At 41.9% G+C, this 15,273-nt stretch overlaps 1 protein-coding gene across 2 annotated transcripts; it reads right to left on the reverse strand.

Annotated features, from left to right (window-relative positions):
* Positions 1-10,044: 10,044 nt before the first annotated feature.
* On the reverse strand, positions 10,045-14,888 carry acp5a (acid phosphatase 5a, tartrate resistant). 2 transcript variants are annotated; one of them, XM_046312742.1, is made up of 9 exons: positions 14,751-14,888; positions 14,169-14,312; positions 13,878-13,968; positions 13,254-13,453; positions 12,937-13,061; positions 12,331-12,493; positions 11,869-12,051; positions 10,791-10,940; positions 10,045-10,567 (listed from the first exon to the last, which is right to left on the reverse strand). In XM_046312742.1, exons 3-9 carry the CDS (start codon positions 13,966-13,968, stop codon positions 10,448-10,450), a joined length of 1,032 nt encoding a protein of 343 aa, XP_046168698.1. In that variant the 5' UTR covers positions 14,169-14,312; positions 14,751-14,888; the 3' UTR covers positions 10,045-10,447. The 2 variants fall into 2 exon arrangements, with proteins under 2 accessions (XP_046168698.1, XP_046168697.1); XM_046312741.1 differs by lacking the exon at positions 14,169-14,312 and having other exon boundaries at positions 14,751-14,883.
* Positions 14,889-15,273: the final 385 nt, after the last annotated feature.

A 15,273-nucleotide genomic window follows, 5' to 3' on the forward strand; every position in this document is an offset into this window, starting at 1 on the left:
AGTCAGTTTAGAACAAATTCTTATTTACAATGACGACCTATGCCAGACAACACCCTATGGTTTCGAACCAGGGACTATAGTTAAACCTCTTGCACTGAGATGCAGTAACGGAGTGGTGCAGAGACCAGGCTTTGTGGAATCTAGCTCAGACTACATTGAAATGCCCCAAGGTCAATAAATTAAAAAAATAATAATGAAACGCCTACCTTGTACTTATGTTTGTCCTCTGTAGCTGCATGCCTGTCTTTTTTTGGTGAAATCCATATTTTTTCAATAAATGTTAAATCAAGTAAATACTGACTGTTTGCTCATTGCTGCTAAGATGCCAATTGAATCTCAACAAGGAAACAAATCGGTGGTGGTATTTGATTAACGTTTATTGAAAAAGTATGGATTTCAGCAAACAAAGAAATACACACAACTACAGAGGAAAAACATAGGTACAAGGTAGTCATTTCATATTATATATATATTTTTTAAGAATTCACCTTGGGGGAATCAATGTAGTCGCAGCTAGATTCCACAAAGCTTGGTTTCTGCTCCACTCCGTTGGTGGAGTCATCAGAAACCTTTTTTCAAAATGGAGTGGAGTTTAGTCCGCTATCCGTTGTCATGTGTTGCTGATAACTCAGAGGGTGACTTCCAGAGAGTGACGAGGGGGTGAGTAAACTCATCAACTTCGAGACAGAATCGTGACTTGAATGATGCAATTCATGTTCCACTTATAAATAATGAAATGAGCATGAAACTCAAATGAACAAATCCCCCCTGTCGTTTTACATTTACATTTACATTTAAGTCATTTAGCAGACGCTCTTATCCAGAGCGACTTACAAATTGGTGCATTCACCTTATGACATCCAGTGGAACAGTCACTTTACAATAGTGCATCTAAATCTTAAAGGGGGGGGGTGAGAAGGATTACTTATCCTATCCTAGGTTTTACAAGATATAACCCTTGGGAATAGTTAATCATTTAATTTGGGAGGTATTTCATCTTTTACACGTGAAATATAGAAATATGACAGTCAAATGCACAAGGCATGTAATTAGGCACACCTCAATTTTTGTGTGAAATTACGCAAACTCAAAAATACTGCGGTGCCTTATGGGATTCCACTTCGTTCTGGTCGAAGTGGTTGGAGGGTCTAATTTAGAGCTGGGCGAAATATGGATAAAAATCCATATGGCAAAAAATGGCCTAAATTGATTCGATAACAATACATAGAACAATAAGTTTATAATGATGTGCAGCACAGTTTTTTAAAAATCATCCTTTAAACTACTACTAGTTTGATGGTTGTAGCCATTGTCCCATTTACAATCACACATATTAGCAAACATATTTAATTTCAAACTTCACATTTTAGTATAGGCTACTTATCATAATGAACGTTATCAGCAAAATAGCTGCGATAAGTTATCGGTATGGTCGGTGTTCGGTTTATCGTCCCAGCTCTAGTCTAATTAGTCCCTTCCGTACTCCCTACATCATTTTCACTCCCTCAGCTTTGAGGGACACTTGTGCATATGGTGGAGGCGTGTGTGAACGCAAATGGAGGCCCGAGGGGCATGGGGAAGGGGGTGATTTGGGATTCGATCATTACCTTTGTGCTAAGGAAGGAAGCAAATTTAGCCAATTCTGACTTTGTAGCTGTGGAATCTAGTGGAAACCTTTTATCATCTGCATACAGGCTTGAAAATCACCGCACCATCTTAAGCACCGCCTTCAGTGAATAATAAATGACGAAAACCCAAAAGCAGGAACTACTGCTGCTCGTAATCACAATTCTACGTGAGCCTTGACAGATTCTCACCGTTTAATTTGTCCACGTGAGATTATCTGATTGTCAACCGACACTACCTTCTTTTGCAATGACTTCTGTTCTGATCCTCTGGTTTGATCATGGGGGAGTGGATTAGGGGGCGGGACTACCCGAGGTTTCTTGTTCTCTCACAGTAATCCGCCAATCCTGTCTCGGTGAGCTATTCTCTCATCACTGTTACCAGAGGGTACTGCCAGAGCGCCTTCAGCACCCTGGACAGTGGCCACCGCACGTGCTCTCTGACCTACGCTTGATCAAGCTCTCCTGCTAAGGAACCTCCACTGCTTGCTCACCTAGGCAACACTGGAACACTTTTTCAAAGAGTTATGTGTGATCACATATCCCAATATGATCGAACATAAAAGAACAGGTGGTTGTGAAGACCTGATCAAAGTTGAGGATTTTGGTGGACAGCATTCACTTTACAATTGAATAACTGAAATTCCAAGGTGAGTGTTTTATGTTTTTCCCCAGCCTATTTGTGTTTAGAGGTGGTACTTGAAATCAGTCTCTATCAATGACTCATTTTCTTTTCATGATATTGAGTGAATAATATGCCACGCATTTGCTTTTGTGTCCATTTGTTGAAATGAATACACAGTCAGTTAATGTACTTCTTATTCTGTGAATTTAAGTCTGCATGCAGCATTGACTCATTGAAAGGCTTGGATAAGAGAATCCTACAACCTCGGGACATTGTGGAGTAACTTTGTGGACGTTGCGAAAGGAACTCATCGCAGAAAACATCCTGCATTACAAAGCAGCGGATCACCGCCAACATGGACGTCGTGAAAAGTTTGAACTTAACAGACAAAGCAGGACATTTGATCAAAATCCTTATTAATGATGAGGATATTCTCTATAAGGAGTATAAGCCTCCTCCTAGGGACATTATCCAGCTGCCTAAATCCATGCTATATCTGCTGATGGCAGCTGTCGTGGTGGTGGCTGTGGCTTACGCTATCGTCGGTCACCTCATCAAGGACCTGGCCCTGGACATAGCAGGTAGTGGGGGGGGGGGGGGGGGGCTTTAAGGACAAGGGATGTTACTTGAGATTGGGATTAACCTAACGGGTTACCTGCGCTCAGTACTCAGTATTATATTGATCAGAGTTTTAAAGAAAATCAAGGACCTGGCCCTGGAAATAGCTGATAGTTAATCTCTTGGGGGGGGAATTTAAGGACAAGGAATGTTACTCGAGATTGTGATTAGCTTAACAGGTAACCTGCACATACTGTGATAGTGTTCTCTTTTAAAGTTCCAGTACTATATTGATCAGAGTTTTAAGTAGAAAGAACATACTGTATGTAGTGTACACTGGAGTGTATCAATCTATTGATGGATAATTGTACATTTGAGATATGTTTTAGCCTATTAGGTTTGTGACTGTACAGCAGTTGAAAGGGGGTTACCTAGAGGATAAGGAATGAGATTCAGACTGACATGTTGACTGCACACATCAGCACTGTAGGCTAGAGTGGAGTATTAATAGATCATTGCAATTGCAGAATTTCTTAGAGAAGATACTTTGGACCCATTGACTTTGTTAGCAGGTCTCTGTGGAAAACGATTTTGACTTAAAGCAAATGTAATGCTTTTGTGGGAGAATCTACTGTATAGGAGGGATTGTGTAATACCGGCCCCCATTCGTTGCTATCCTACTAATCACAGAGAGCCGCGGATAGCCTATGCTCCTTGAGGCATGATCGGCCTAAGTAGGTACAAAGTAGGCCCTAAATCACACCATCCACCTCTCTATCCACTGACTGCCTGCTGAAGACAATTTGTACCCATTGAGTTTCTATTGTTTATCAGGCCTCTGTGAAATATTTGGATGTGATAATAGCCTACATTTTATGAACTGGAGAAACCTAGGAGAAAGGAGTCATATCTCTAACTCCCATTCATTTCTATGCTACTAATCACACCATCTGTCCCCACTTCTCTCTCTCCACACAGACTGCCTGCTGGGTCCCGTGGAGCCTGATCCCCTGAAGGATGGTGACCTGAAGCCCTGCGGTCCTTCCCACATGCCCCCCATCATGACCAACTCCCACCACAACGCCTTCCACGTCTGGGACACAGACAACATCATCATCCCCATGACCCCCATCGAGGGGAGTCCTCTGGCCAGCCCGCTGCTGAATGTCATAACCCACATACCCTCCTTCTTCCCGCACTCGCTCAGCGTCAACAGCCCTGCGTTGAGCCATTCCCTACATGGCCGAGAGATGAGAGAGTCGGACGCCTAAGGCCGACCACTGGAGGCAGGTAGCCAAGCGATATGAGCTTTGGGCCAGTAACCGAAGTGTCGCTAGTAATGGCCAACTCTGGTCTTGACCCCATTCTCCGAGGGTGTCTCAGGGAAAGTGGGATATGCAAAATCACATTTTCCAATTCACACACTTGTATTTGTGCGAATTAGGACAAATATTAGCACCCACCCACAAGATACGGTGAAATAGCCACAGAGAGAGCAAGAGGCCTAGAGACCACCCGTGGGATGATGCAATAAGTACTTTATCAAAGGTGACCCACCTGCTCTAAAGATGGAGGATTGTTTAGCATGAGTGTCTTGTCTAAAATCATCTGAAGCCATTCAAATCATGGTGCAATAACACTCATTTTAATGGTTCTTTTGAGGACAGTAGACTTACAGTCAGAAAGGTACATTTTAATCCATTACTCGTAAACCATATTTAGTTAGCTATTCCATTAGCGGTTATTCTGGTGTTCATCTTAATTTGATTCATATGGCTCATATCATTTCCAGTACCAAACCTGTAGTATTCTAGCAGATCTCTATGCACTACCCATCCTGTAGCATGCTAGCAGATACAGATACAGATACACTTCCAGTCATTGCGCTAACGCTTGTTAGCATTGGCTTGTGAAACTACCTCTAACTTCCTTCATACTCTTCTTGGACACAGACATAAAAGTGGTATCCACAAGTTCATCTAACTCGGGGGAAGTAGATAAAGGGCCTCATTGCCAAAATATATATAACAGTACCAAACTTCCTTGTTTAGCCTCAACACATTCCATCCCAAAATGTCAGAGGAACAAAAGAGACTTTTGAATGTTTTGGGCACATCATTGTGTATTCACCAGGTGAAAAGAAAATCGCGGGACATCATAGGACTGCACACAATCGATTGACGGTTTTATGACGCTTTTGTAATTTCACCAACTTGGTTGGAGAGTTACAGATATCCGTGAAGCTTAATGTATATGGATGGACCTTTTCTGGAGTTGGCCCAAGTGGACATATTCTTCACATCTTTCCTATCAAGGAAACCCCAGTTGAACATGCAGAGATACTGCCTCACTTGGCCAGGTTTCCCTTGGCAAAGAGGTCTTCTGACCTCAATGGGACCACCTGGTTAACAAAAGGTGAAACTAAAGGGGATTCTGATTTAAAAACCAAAGTTGGTGGGAGCAGTGCAATGATGGAAGCGTTATCTATCATCCCTCTTTAAAGCTTGAAGGGATGGCTTCAGATTGACTGGCTGTTGTGTATTAATGGCCATGGGACAAGGAGAGGGATGCCGGACTTCCCCTGTGAACTGTCCATCGGATTTGTGCCAAGTCACCACACTTCCTTCCTCTCTTTGACACCAACAGACTAGTGACTTTTCCTCCTCGAGCATTTAAACATTAAAACTACCAATAAACACAGAGAAACGGCCACATCTGAGTATTTTATAATGAATCTGTTCAGTAGGCCTATATATCTATTATCTATATCTATCTATATCTGTTATTTCTTTAACCGTATGGGTGTCAAAGGCAGCTGGTGGCATCTTCATTGGGGAGAACGGTCTCATAACTGGCTAGAACAGAATGAATGGAATGGTATCAACCACATGGTTTCCATGTGTTTGTTACCATTACATTGACTCCATTCCAGCCATTATTATGAGCACTCCTCCCCTCACCAGCCTCCTGTGGTTAAACGTTATGGTAAAGTGAGTGTGGGTTAACCATTCAAAACTTTCAACTTAAAGAGGACTTTGTGTAAATATATGTTCGTGTGAATATGGTATTAGATTTGTTCTGTTGGATAACACCTGATACTAAGGTTATTTCCAGGCTTCAGCAGGATTAGATTAGTTGATTTACTAATTAACTAGTCGGGTTGAATTAATTCAGTTAGTAGGGGTGAGGTTAGGTTAAGGTGAGTCTGTGTGATTCCCATACAGGTGATCTGGGAAGATGTTCGTGATAGGCCTATCTAAACAGTATTTTAAGTGGAAACACACTACCTTATGCAAACAAATATTAGAGGGTAAGCACACAGTAGTAGAATTAAAGTACAGTGTAGTATATTTCAATCCTGTTGCTTCCTGTGGCTAGTTATGTTCCATAATTTATGTAGTTCTCCAGAAAGGCATAGTGTTACACAACTTAAAACAATTATTATTTAAGCTGGATGTTACCTGATATTGCATGTAGGATTTGATACTGTTATGCTATTTTATAGCTTTTATCGTCAAGCTTGATGCCGACTGCGTTCATTCATCTGTGCGGGTCTTTCAAGTGCCTGTCTTCCTTTATTGAGAGAGCAGAAGAGGGGGATTAAAGAGTAAAGATTACACACACAGCTTAGCCCTCTATAATACAGCCCCCTTTTATTACTTTTCAGCCAGGGAATTAGAGGCTCAGAGAGCAGTTTAATCTGAGGCATAAGCTCAGAACCTCACAGACAGCTGTTATGGAATGATCTTATCAGGACTGCAGCTTAGTGTACCAATGGGAAATTAGATGTATTGTCACGTTAGTCTTGATGAATCCATCCACAGTGTTCTTCCATCTCAACCATTGACTGAACTCTGGCATAGTCTGCCATCCTAACTGAGCTTCTGGAGAGGAAGGTAATTAACTGTTCAGGGATGTGACCATGAGACCAATGGTGATTAAAACATCTGTTTCCTTCCTCTCTGGCAGCTCAGTTAGGATGGCAGAACGTCACACTATTACTATGAAGACAGAACAGAAGTTCATCTGAGTTAATTTCATCCCCAGTTTTGGAGGACAAAGCTCAATCTCATATAGGTTAAACCTATCAAACTATTAGTGTTACTGTCAATTGGATTATAAGCCTTGACTCAGCTGTTTGACCATGACCAGATGATAGATGATATGAACCAACTACTCTGCACATTTTAATAGGAAACTATATATGAGACAATGTGTGTAAATTGAAAAGAAATATCAAAGACGACACCTGCAGGACCTCTTGGGGTGGTGAGGTATATCACATTGTCTTGGGCAGTCGGCACATGGTTGAAGCTACCTGCCGTTTTAAGAGCAGATCAAGGCCTAATAAAAATCATAAGCCCAGCAGGGACACTGTTTAGACACGTTGGTGTTGGGAATCGGTATCGCCCCACACCGGTAAAGAGGGCTTAATACAGGACTAATGAGGACTCCGCAAAGGTCGTTCCGACGCAGACTAACTGGGACACCGCTGGAGTCCCACTCGAATGCTCTAGAACTTATTCTAGAATTTTTATGTAAAATTTCGAGAATGTCAATGTGCGAGAGACAGTCTTACTGGATTTTTAACCAGTCATAAACGTGTTTATACAAGGAAAATGAATGTTTAACTTGGTTATCCAGTAAAGATCAGGCCTGGATGTCAGTCCACAGTAGGAGAATAGGCCTGCTAGGTAGAGATACAGTATAACCAAGTGCGGCAGAGGACATTTTGGGATAATCCTAAAACGGATTGGAGATTGGAACATGTGACGAGTGGATTACCGATCCCTGCAGTTTGGGACATTGTAGTGACTGGCAGGTTTGGCCAAACTGGAGGATTCACATTTTTCTACACCTGTGATGGTGCATGCAAAGTCGTGCTGTGATTGAACTATTGCAGTGACTGCCAAATTATAGAAAAAGCACAGCTGGTTTGGGGGAACATTGTGTGTAAACAAGTGGTCTTTGACATCCTCAGCTATATGAGTAATGAAAAGTCTTCATAATGTTGCAGTTAACATAATACTGGAAGAGATAAACTTTCATGGCGTTGCAGTAAACATGTTACAGTATCTAATAATGTAAATATGTTACAGTATCTAATAATGTAAACATGCTACTGTATCTAATAATGTAAACATGCTACAGTATCTAATAATGTAAACATGCTACAGTATCTAATAATGTAAACATGCTACAGTATCTAATAATGTAAACATGTTACAGTATCTAATAATGTAAACATGTTACAGTAGCATGTTTACATTATTAGATACTGTAACATGTTTACATTAGATACTGTAACATGTTTACATTAGATACTGTAACAGGTTTACATTATTAGATACAGTAGCATGTTTACATTATTAGATACTGTATCTAATAATGTAAGCATGCTACTGTATCTAATAATGTAAACATGCTACTGTATCTAATGTAAACATGCTATAGTACCTAATAATGTAAATGTTACAGTACCTAATGTAAACATGCTACAGTATCTAATGTAAACTTGCTAAAGTACCTAATAATGTAAACATGCTATCAGTGTTTAACAATATAAGGGGCGGCAGGTAACCTAGTGGTTAGAGCTTTGGACTAGTAACCGAAAGGTTGCAAGACGGAATTCCACGAGCTGACAAGGTAAAAATCTGTCATTCTGCACCTCAACAAGACAGTTAACCCACTGTTCCTAACCCATCATTGAAAATAATTTGCTCTGAACTGACTTGCCTAGTTAAATAAAGGTACAAAAAACATGCTACAGTATCTAATAGTGTTTCACAAGGGCTACAAAGTCAGGTTGAAAAATATTTTATTAATGTATCTATTCATTAATTACATTAACAATTCAGACATCTCAATATCGTCTCAGGTTAGTCGAAACAGAATGTTGTAACAAACCCTACCCATGACCCTTAAAGGGGAATATCCCTCAACTCTTGTTTGGTATTTAAACTTGACTGCTGACATGCAAAACATTTTGGGACTGAATCAACAGTGTACTAATGAAAAAAATACCAAAATATCATTTTGGAGTGGAATTCCACTTTAAGGTCTTGGCCCCATGCTAAGAGGACCTGGTTCCATGGTGCGACTGACTCGGCCATCTGGCTACATGACCTGTTCTCGGTAAGTCTCTGGCCCTATCCCGTTCTGTCCTGCTCTCAGGTCCACTAAGCTCAGCTCCCTACTGTACCTGCCAATACCGTGACGTGACGATTGCAACTGGATCCAGGCCTGCCTGGCTACTCCATAATTGGCTTATATTTAACCTCAAACAATTTTTATTTTCTAGTGTACTTCATGATTTGCATGCATACATTGGTAAATAACAAATGGTGCAATGTGGCCAAGGATAAGACGTTAAGGTATTGTAGGCTACCTCACAATAACCCACTCAACATGCATTGACATCAACCTAGGACAAGACACACTACAATACTGGTACGGTGTGTTTGAGTTCAATCCTATTGGTGGGTCTTGACGGTGCCAACACCATTCAGCCCTGATCCCTATTGTTCATCTATTGGCAGCAGACCAGAGGCTCTCTTCACCAATGGACAAAAGTGCATGGTCAGCAGCACAACCAGACACATCCTACTCCCTCATTTTATCTGGTTCATATGCAGTCAATGAACTACCGCAGACCAGACCCAGACGCGAAAGCATTGGTGCCTACAGTACGGGAGTGCCACCCCTAAAGGGGACAGTAACTGACCATTTTGTGCCATATTAAGACAGTGTGAGCGGGACATCATTTAGCCACCATCTTTAAAAAGAGCATGGTCAGCAGCACTCACCCACCTCTGCTCCCTACAGCCAGTGGGTTCAGGGAGAGACTGAGGCATGTATTTTAGATCTAAATAGAGCAAATGTTGTTTGAAAAGAAGTGGAGCAACCGTCAATCTGTCCAACTATCTAAGACCAATTTGATCACGACATTTTGACTTATATCTCAACTTCAGTTGTTCATATTACAGTCGTCAACCCTTGTCAGAGCCTGGCCTTTTTGAGTCAATTAATTTAGGACACGGGCAAAGCGTTGTCCCCAATTCTTAACTGCAGTGCAGGGAAATAGCCTAGTCGCCAGAATGTACAAGGATAAATGGATGATTTGGTCCTTCAATGCCAATGTAATGGGCTAATGCTGAGACCCAATGATCAATATAACAAAAGACTTGAAATATTTAACAGATTGGCATCAATATGTACAAACTACTGGAAAACAAATCCAAAAGGTTATTTATTCTTTAAATGAACACAAAATACAAATGTACAACATCCTTTCCTTATTTATTAAAATACATTATTCTCCTTCATGCTACATTCAGGCAAACTCATAATGCCAAAGTTATTTTCTAAAAACTCAACCTGAACTCATCCATCCACCAAACATGAGCTATAATACCTGACAGTCTGTATCCACACCTCTGCCATCCATCCTATTGTACATGGTCAATATCTGCCCTTACGAAGGACTACATCTGAGTAAATTGTAATTTGACAGAATTGAACTGCTAAAGTAGAAGTATCGTAAAATAAATCAATGAGGTCCTTAATTTAAGGGCTCGGTCATATATATACACACACAGGTCAATTGTGACCGTCTATTTCGTCATCTCTTCCACTAGGGCTAATCCTTGTCATCGCTGCCATTTTGGTCATCGTCGATGTCCCTGCGTGGCAAGACAGTGCGGTACAGAGACGTCCCTTTAGCCTGGATGAAGGTGAGGGTCATCTTGTGCTTGGTTACCTTCAATACAATACAACTTTATTGATCCCCCTCTAGGAACGGCAAATGTACATCTGAAATGGCACCCTATTCCCCATGTAGTGCACTATTGATCAGAGAGTATTGAGAATAGGCTGCCGTGTGACACATCCAAAGTCAGTCTACAAGTATCAAAACCACAAACAGGATACAGATACGACAATTCATTAAAACAGTAGAATGGACAATTCTATTTATGACTGACCTCTCCGTGGACAAAGCCTCCCAGGGTAGAGGCCTGGCCTGTAAAAAACTTGAGGGTGTCTTTGGGGACATGGTGCCAGTGACGCGTGTCTGGGTCCAGGAAGTTACCGGCACCGCTCACAACATAGCCCACACCAGACTCCTTCAGGTACTGAGAAGAGAATAGGGGGGGGTCAGTCAGGGTCATGTTTGGGAGACCGCAAACATTTTAAAACAGCCACTACCTGAAAATATTTTTTTTTATTGTGTTTAACATTTTTCTACAGTTTGCCATTCTGAACAATACCATGATGCAACTTAAAAGCCACTTAAGTATTCACCCCTTTTTTTCAATTTTCACCTAAAATGACATAACCAAACCTAACTACTTGTAGCTCAGGCCCTGAAGCAAGGATACGCATATTTGTGGTACCATTTGAAAGGAAACACTTTGAAGTTTGTGGAAATGTGAAAGGAATCTAGAAGACTATAACACAATAGATCTGGTAAAAGATATTACAAAGAAAAAAAAATGTTTGTACCTTCATCTTTGAAATGCAAAAGGCCATAATGTATTATTCCAGCCCAGGTGCAATTTAGATGTGTCACTAGATTGCAGCAGTGTCTGAAAAGTGTTAGACTGACCCAATGAACCATTGCATTTCTGTTCAGAATTTTGTATCAAGACTGTCCAAATGTGCCCGATTTCTTTATTAATAACTTTATGTTCAAAATTGTGCACTCTCCTCAAACAGAATGGTATCATTTCACTGTAAATTGGTCAGTGCAGTTAGATTAACAAACATTTAAGCTTTCTGCCAATATCAGATAAGTCTATGTCCTGGGAAATGATCTTGTTACTTACACCCTCTTGCTAATCGCATTAGCCTACGTTAGCTCAACCATCCCATGGAAAGGACACTGATTCAGAGGGAGTTAACATTATCCATCAATAAATCGAGAATGCTAAAGTGACACGCTAAAGTAAACAATCCATCTTCCATATGGCCTTCCTTTATCTAACAGCAACCCTCTGGTTGATAGAATAGAATAGTTTAGGAGAAGACTATGCAAAATTACGTTTCAAAACCTCCGCAAACCTGCAGGTTGTGATCGTGACCACAGAAGTATGCAGTGGCCTTGTGCTTGACCAGAAGGGGGCGTAGTCTCTTCAGGAGGCACTCTGTGGGGCCGTGCTCGGACACTGACCACACCGGGTAGTGACCAGCCACAAGCAGGAAGTCAGCCTTGGACTGGGCCATCCTCTTTTGCAGCCAGGTCAGCTGGTAGGTGGATACAGTAAATTAAGACTTAGTTCTTGATCATTTCCTCTATTACATTGTTTTTGGGATTTCTGATGGAGAATTTGTCAGCAGTTGCAATTAATTAACCTTAAGGACAATAAGAATAACAAGTGTAAAAAGTACATCCAGTTGCAACAATGGTCAGGTTGACAGGGTCGGTGGAACAAAGTCAGGCAATAGAATCTCAAGTCTTAAAGTGACTTTAAAAGTTCAAGCCAAAAACATTTTATTTAACAAAGCCCAGAATAATCTGTGTACCTGTCGGTTGGCCTCAATGGTGCTGAGGGGTCCGCGAGGCTTCTCATCATCGTAGTCGTCAGAGTTACCACACAGCATCACTGTATCCAGCATCATGATGCTCAGAGTGCGCTTGGTGTTTGGGATATGGAAGTTCAGCTCGTAGTAGTAGTGAGGGAACCGCCTGAGGGGGGATTGAGGCTCAATGAATGAAGACTGATCAATGAAGGTTAATATAGAAACAACTCAGTGAAACGGTCTGAATCCCAAATGGCACCCTAATCCCAACATAGTGTACTATTTTAGACATTTGGGATGCAGACTAGGGTTATGCAGTGAAAAGACTGATTCTGCTGCATGATAAAACATTCATGATGAACAAATACGAAAAACTTTAAAGGTTTTATGCTGTCAAAGACTTGCATAAGGTCTAAGCAAAGACAGTGGATAAATGAAGATTTCCCACTCAGGCCGTTTACCATTGAAAAAAAGGGTCACAGTTCCGTTCTGGTGAAGGAGTGGCTGTCGCATAGGCAGGTGGGTCTTGTCTGCTTAGTTCATGAACCAGAAAAGAGGAGCGAGTGAGATGTCTCGCCTCTTTCTCTGGTCTACGTGTCCGTTTCTTACCATCTGTCAGACTTGCGGCTGTAGTCGATCTGAGCCTTGACATTGCCCGCGTGGTCGTGGTTTCCAGCCAGGATGTACCAGGGAATGTTGAGAGAGTCAGCCGTATACACGTGCTCAAAGGTATCCTGAGAGGGCAAAGGTCATTTTAGATTGATAAACAAGCGCATTCCGTTTGCAAACCAAACACATTTAAAATTCCTCAAGATGTAACAGACACAGCGACCAACCATTAGGATCAGAAAAACATTCACAGCAAAGAAAGTAAGGATATTTGATCCATTCTGCCATAGCTGGAGTAACTCTGCTTAACAACTGACCTGGAATCTTGGGGAATCTGCACTGTTCACTCCAGAGTAGTAGAAGTTATCACCCAGGGCAAGAACAAAGTCTGCACCCATCTGCTCTGCTATCTTGCCCATCTCCCAGGCTGTAGCCTTCTCCACCGGTGTGATGTAGGGAGGGTAGGGCACCCCGCCCCAGTCCCCCAGAGCCAGGAACCGGATGGACGTTTGGTTCTCTGGGGGAGAAACCACCACCACCATACATGTAGAATTATAGCCATTTAACAAACACTTTTAACCAAATAAATGTACAGTTCAAGTGTATGAGGCCCATGCAGGAATCAAACCCATTACATCCTCCAACAAACGCATAGCGTCTCTGAAAATGTAGTGTATATACACAACTTACTATAACAGATTGATTTGTAGCCAAATGGGATGCGTCAGTGGAAGTATAACTGAAATAGCAGTGGAGACTGGTGGGAGGAGCTATAGTAGGACGGGCTCATTGTAATGTCTGGAATGGAATCAATGGAACGGAGTCGAACATGGGTTTTCCATATATTTGATACCATTCCATTTATTCCAGTCCAGCCATTACATGAGACCCGTCCTCTTCTAGCACCTCCCACCAGCCACCACTGTTCTAAATGTACATACTACTGCTTTGCTCCAGGTCCTGGAAGGCAGTGGGGAGGCAGTGGACCACAGGGAGGGCAGTCAGCAGGAGGGTGAACAGGGGAAGGGCCATCTGAAGAACAAAAACAATTCATGATAACTTGCTTTGGTTTTATTTGACAAAATCCAAGTCCAATGTTAGGAATACAGATGACAAATGACAAACTACAGATTGAAACTAAAACATGCAAACACTGCCAACTCAGCACAAGCAATAAGCTTACATTGCACCAACTAAGCAAGAAAACTACCACAAGTAACCAAGGCTCTCACATCATGTGTTGACAGACTCAATTCTCTATCTTCCCCAGAGTAAGCACCACTTCTTGTAAATCCAAAATGGCTGCTTATTGATTGTTTAGTGAGTTGACCAATCCCAGCTGGGACTCGCTGTTGCCAATCAGAGTTCTAGTACCACTGTGGCAGGGAAGACAGTATTACAGCTTGTCAGAGTTGACCATTCATAGCCGGTTAGGATAATTAGGTTAATGTTAGGGTTAGCTAACAAATTAAACTTTTGAATTCAATTTGACATAAGCTGTATCCGGTCAAACCATGACCCAGGGAAGAGTCATGACTTGTGATCTCATCGCCCTCATGCCCGTTGCATTAGAAGTGTCAAAGAATTGTACCTAGCAAATTATTTTAAATAACCTACATCTCACCTACAGAACTACTTCTCCAACACCTAGATACAGAGCAGTCAACTTTACATGGAGTGAAAACAGAAAATGCAGATCTATTTAGCAAAAAACAAATAGCCAGCCATATTCCTTATGAAACAATCCTGAAAGTGCTGTATCTCCTACACTGAAACCCTACAGGTTGATAAGAATGTCATGTAAATACACTCACTGTGATAAGTGATGGTGGTGAGTTGTCCTGATTGTCCTACTGCAGCCGTGTCAACACTAGTCTGTCTCCACTCCTCTTTTATCAGCTCCTGTCAGTCTGTCCTGATAGAACCAAGGTAACCCCAGGGCCAGCCCCTCCCAACCCCCAGCCACAACCCCTGCCCCACCCCCAGCCTCCACCCCAGTCTGTGATCAAACCCAGACCACAACCATGCCACTGGAGCATGACAGTTGCTCACACCCTTGACCCCGAGTCAGTCTTGGGACCAGAGAAGGAGTGCTGGCAGCATGTGACTGACATTGGTTATAAAAGCTAATGGTCAGACTCCACATTTTCCACCTCAGTGTTAATCAGTGTTTCTCCTTATCTCTCAAACCTCCTTCTTCCCCCCTGTCCTCCGTTTGCTCTCTCTCTCCTTATCCTCTGTTCACCGGTATCTTGAAGGCTTGATGGATTGCTTTTGAGCAAGGGGTCTTCTTCCTTTTCTTGGAATGCCTCCCCCCAATCATTTATTTACAATGCT

The sequence above is a fragment of the Oncorhynchus gorbuscha genome, linkage group LG18, assembly GCF_021184085.1.
Source record: "Oncorhynchus gorbuscha isolate QuinsamMale2020 ecotype Even-year linkage group LG18, OgorEven_v1.0, whole genome shotgun sequence".
Classification (NCBI taxonomy): domain Eukaryota; kingdom Metazoa; phylum Chordata; class Actinopteri; order Salmoniformes; family Salmonidae; genus Oncorhynchus; species Oncorhynchus gorbuscha.

Bases quoted from the DNA above. Each gene is read 5' to 3' on its own strand.
- acp5a (XM_046312742.1), bottom strand. From the start codon at position 13,968: ATGGCCCTTCCCCTGTTCACCCTCCTGCTGACTGCCCTCCCTGTGGTC. The intron at 13,062-13,253 runs GTCAGTTGTTAA...TTGCCCTCTCAG, and splicing joins CAGATTCCCCAAGATTCCAG to GATACCTTTGAGCACGTGTA. The intron at 12,052-12,330 runs GTACACAGATTA...TCCACCTACCAG, and splicing joins CCATTGAGGCCAACCGACAG to CTGACCTGGCTGCAAAAGAG.